The 4,041-nt window shown below is 57.4% G+C and overlaps 1 protein-coding gene across 1 annotated transcript in view; it reads right to left on the reverse strand.

Moving 5' to 3' along the window:
- The window catches only part of Vax1 (ventral anterior homeobox 1), a 5,648-nt gene extending 1,627 nt beyond the window's left edge, over positions 1–4,021 (reverse strand). The window contains exons 1-3 of the mRNA XM_031385030.1: positions 3,766–4,021; positions 2,450–2,637; positions 1–695 (exon numbers count right to left, since the gene is read on the reverse strand). The exon at positions 1–695 is cut by the window's left edge and continues 1,627 nt beyond it. Of these exons, the coding sequence (XP_031240890.1) occupies positions 108–695; positions 2,450–2,637; positions 3,766–4,006 (1,017 nt within the window). The 5' untranslated portion in view covers positions 4,007–4,021 and the 3' untranslated portion in view covers positions 1–107. The remainder of the gene's footprint in view (positions 696–2,449; positions 2,638–3,765) is intronic.
- Positions 4,022–4,041: the final 20 nt, after the last annotated feature.

Consider the following 4,041-nt stretch of genomic DNA (forward strand, 5'->3'; position numbering starts at 1 on the left):
GGGGGCCAGGAAGGCCAGCGCAGGAGCACTGGGCGCCTAACGCGCGCGAGTTCATAAATACCACCACAAGAGATGTTATAAATATAAATACAGGGTAACACGTAAAATCAGTCCAGCGCTTTTTTCTCGGCCCCTTCTTTATTGTTGGTCCGGGAGTATGGCTCGAAGGCCGAGGAGCTCAGGTAACGGGCTGAGAGTTCTTGCAAATTCCCGGCTAGAGAACCAGCCATCGTCAACGGGGCGGAGGACAGGCGGCTGGCGACAGACCCTAGCAGCGACGGCACCGGCAGGCTGAAGAGACCGTGACTGGCAGTCGGTGCTCCCGCGTGCAGTCCTCCCGGTCCTGCAGGCCCAGGGCCCGGAGCGCCGCCCACGGCTGGCTGGTGCTGGGACGCCGCGCCCGCGGGACCCGGGGCAGTGGCGGCGGCGGCGGCGGCGGCGGCAGCGGCGGAGCCCGCAGCAGCGCCGGCACCCAGGGCCGGGAGGCTGGGCCCACGCAACGCCGAGCCCAGAGCGCCGGTGGCACAGGGCGGCAGCAGGGCGGGCAGCCCAGGAGGTGACAACAGGCGACCTTGCTCCAACAGCCTCAGCACGCTGCACGTGGCGGCGGTCTCCGACACCACCGAGCGCAGCTCCGAGTCCTTGCCCTGGTCTTTCTTCTGCTTGGTCCGCCGATTCTGGAACCAGACCTTTACCTGCGCGCAGAGAGGCAGGGGGAAAAGTGGGAGAGAGCAACAGGAAAAAGCAGGGTCAAAAACTGCAGGGTTTGGGGGGCGGGAAGGGGTGTCTGGGCTACTGAGACCCTCCCCCAACCTCAACCCTCGCGGCAGCCCCACCCCGCAGCAGAGGGTCTTAGCTCCTAAGCAGCTAACGGCTAGCGGAGCAACAGCCACCACGAGGGGGACACCACTCCACTGGGCTACGCTTCCGGGTCATGCAAGCAGGCCCAGGCCAGCGCGGGCTACAAAAGCAAAGTAGTAAAAAATGTCCTCGCCACTAGGGAAGAAAGAGAGAGCTATTTCAGTGTGCTGCTGCGGTACTCATGGAGCAGTTTGGGGCTCACAAACTGGAGAATCAGCACAAGCTGAGAGCTTAAGGCCAGAGCAAAGCTGTGCAGGAAGCTGAAGTGGCTGGGGAACTGTGTCTCAGGCTTCCTAGTTCCAGATCCTAGACCAGTGAGTTCAAATTTAGCACCAGAAAATCTATTTGCGCCTCTTAGAGGCTCCGAGGAACCTGCTTGTTAGGCCAAAGACTGATCATGAGCCAGCTGCAGTCCGGGAAGGTTGGGGTGGAAAGCAGACATTTGTGCAGGATGGACTTCACAGCTAAGCTTTCTCCACCACCTTTCTTCACTAGCTGGTTTGAAGGGTCTAAACGTTTCTTTTAATTTACCTCTCCCTCTGCACTCCGTTGGAAACTTTGAAATCATGAGAGAAAGATAGGAAGCTGAGGGAGACTAAATAAATTCCACCCCCACCCCCAACCCCCGCTTTCTGCCTCTTCTGGCCTAGAATGAAGGGTAGTGGCTATATGGAAAACCCATGCTACTTAGGTTTTGAAAGCTAAACGGGGTTAACACAGACCATTTTTCAAAAGGTTACGATGCCAACTTAAACTCAGATTTCCCCATGTGTTCTGCCCTCAGTTCTCAGTATTCAGTCCAGATTTTAGCCTAAAACGCTCTCCATTGCTTCAGGGCTGGACATAGGAAACAGGAGACCGACCAAGCCCTCAACAGCCCAGGGGCAAAACCTCCCTCTAGTGCTCTGGGCTCTTAGCACACAGGGTCAGCTCCAGAGCAGCATGGGACTTTATGGTAAGGAGAGGACCTAAAATGCAAAAGACATAATATACACGGTGGGCACCCGGGTCACCAGATTTGCTGCCCATCCGGCTGACACGCCCTGTCATTGGCACAGAGGACAGTGCCTCTTAGGATCCCAGAGTGGTGCTCAGGACTGGCTGTTTAAGGGGTCAGGGTTGCTGGATTTGCACAGGCAGGTTTCTGAGAGTTGGCACCGCTTTCTAATCCTACTTCCTGCAGAACTGATCTAGGTGCTGAGTAAAGCTAAAAGCTCCAAAATGGGGAGTTACTGGGAATATAGCCAAGATGGTATGTATCCAAATGGGGGAAACCAGCCTTTTAAAAATCAGAAGCCATCCAAAAATCCCTAAGAGCCAAAAAGAATTCCAGAAGGACAGAATATGGAGCCCCTGGGCCAAGTAAAAATATGCAGAAATTAGGCTATGGCTAATTTGTGAACGAGGAGAGGACATGACAGTTTAAGAAAGAGGAGGGAGCCTAAGATGTTCGTCCCCATTCATTCTATTTCCTCCACGTCCAGGAGAGGTTCGGTCCAAAGCAAAGTAGATAGTGAGAAAAGGCAAGCTGCCATGCTGGGGAGAGGGAGAGGAAGCCTGGTGGTGTGACCACCTGGCAGCTGGGTACCTGGGTCTCAGAAAGATTGAGCTGCCGAGCCAGCTCGGTTCTCTCCCGGCCCACCACATATTGGCAACGCTGGAACTCCATCTCCAGCCTGTAGAGCTGCTCCGCGGTGAAGGACGTGCGTGTCCTCTTGGGCCGGTCCAGGTCCAAGCCCTTGGGCAGGATAATTTCTCGGATAGACCCCTTGGCATCTAAGAAAGGGTAGATGTCAGCCACCAGACCCACCCCCGCCACCCCGGTTTTCTCTGCCTCCTTGACCCGAGCTAGCTTGTCCCTACAAGTCTCCGGTAGGCTGCGGCCAGTGTATGGAGTGGCCGCAGTCATAAAGCTGAGACTCTCTGGGTGTATGGAGGCCAAGGGGCTAACTTCATACTATTAACTGGGAGAGTAACCAGATTGTCTTTGAAGAGTTCTCCCAGACACCGGAGGAGGAAAAAACAAACAAACAAACAAACAAAACCCCAAAGGCAAAAACAAATCCCAAAACTGAATTCCAAATAGGCAGATGCTCCTTCCGGCCTAGGGGGCCTCTGATGTGTGATCTGAGTCCCCAGTAGTCCAAAGGGGCTCTTACTGATAACCCCAGCTCCAGTATGGTCCCAGATTGCAGGGCAGCCTGCACTCCTGTGATCCACACCTCTACCCGGGGTCTCCGGCCCGCTCCAGTCCAGACAGCAGAAAGGAGGAGGGACCGATTATGGGCTTGCGGGGCCTGGCTATCTGCTAGCGGGGGCGGCGCCGGCTGAAGCCGAGACTGGGTGCTACCAATGCCCGGGAGGAGCACACGCAGCTCCTTGAGCGAGGACGAGCGAAGCAAAGAGGCGGCATCCGCAGCCCTGTGACCCAGATTGGCGGTCTCTCTAGGCCACAGCGGCCAGGCCAGGAGCGTAGAGCCAGGGCCCTCAGCCCCACCAGCTAACTAGCCGGCGCTGGCCGGCGGCGGGAGGCTACGGGTCCTCGCCCAGTGCTCCATCGGGTGCGCTCTGCCCTCCACGGCGCAGACGCCTGCAGGCCGGAGGACGCGCGCAAGTCCTCCGGGAGGAGCGGGGTCCGAGCCCCAGCTTGGTGGCTAGTCCACAGCGTCTGGGTTCCTCCCTGCAGCCGTGTTGCGGGGCCCCTCCGGGCTGCTAGGGCCCAGGCTCAGAAAGAGCTCTTTGAGAGGAGCCCAAGCACAGGTCCCCGAGGTCGACCGGACCCAAGAAAGAAAGGGCCAACAACAACTTTCTCCCAAGTCCTCGCCAGCCGTAGGTTGCGAAGCGAAGCTGCGGCAGGGGGATTACCCCCAAAAGAACGCGTCCCAAAGCCCTGCCCATCCCTACCTCGGACTAGAATCCGGCGGCAGTAATCTGGGTCCGCGGAGGAATTGGATTTACTTTTGTTACAATCTTCAGAAGCGCCAGACGCGGAATAGGCGCCCTGCGGCTCCTTGAGGAAGGCGGCCGGAAGGCTCCCCTCGGCGCCCTTGATCTCCCGGCTCTCCTTGTGCGCGTTCTTCGAGACCCTGGCGGCCTCGGTGTCCGAGTGGCACCGGACGTCCATTTTGTCTGATTTCCCGAACATAGGCAAAAAGAAAAAAACAAAAGACAAAAACAATC

This window comes from Mastomys coucha, unplaced genomic scaffold, assembly GCF_008632895.1.
Source record: "Mastomys coucha isolate ucsf_1 unplaced genomic scaffold, UCSF_Mcou_1 pScaffold21, whole genome shotgun sequence".
Taxonomy (NCBI): Eukaryota; Metazoa; Chordata; class Mammalia; order Rodentia; family Muridae; genus Mastomys; species Mastomys coucha.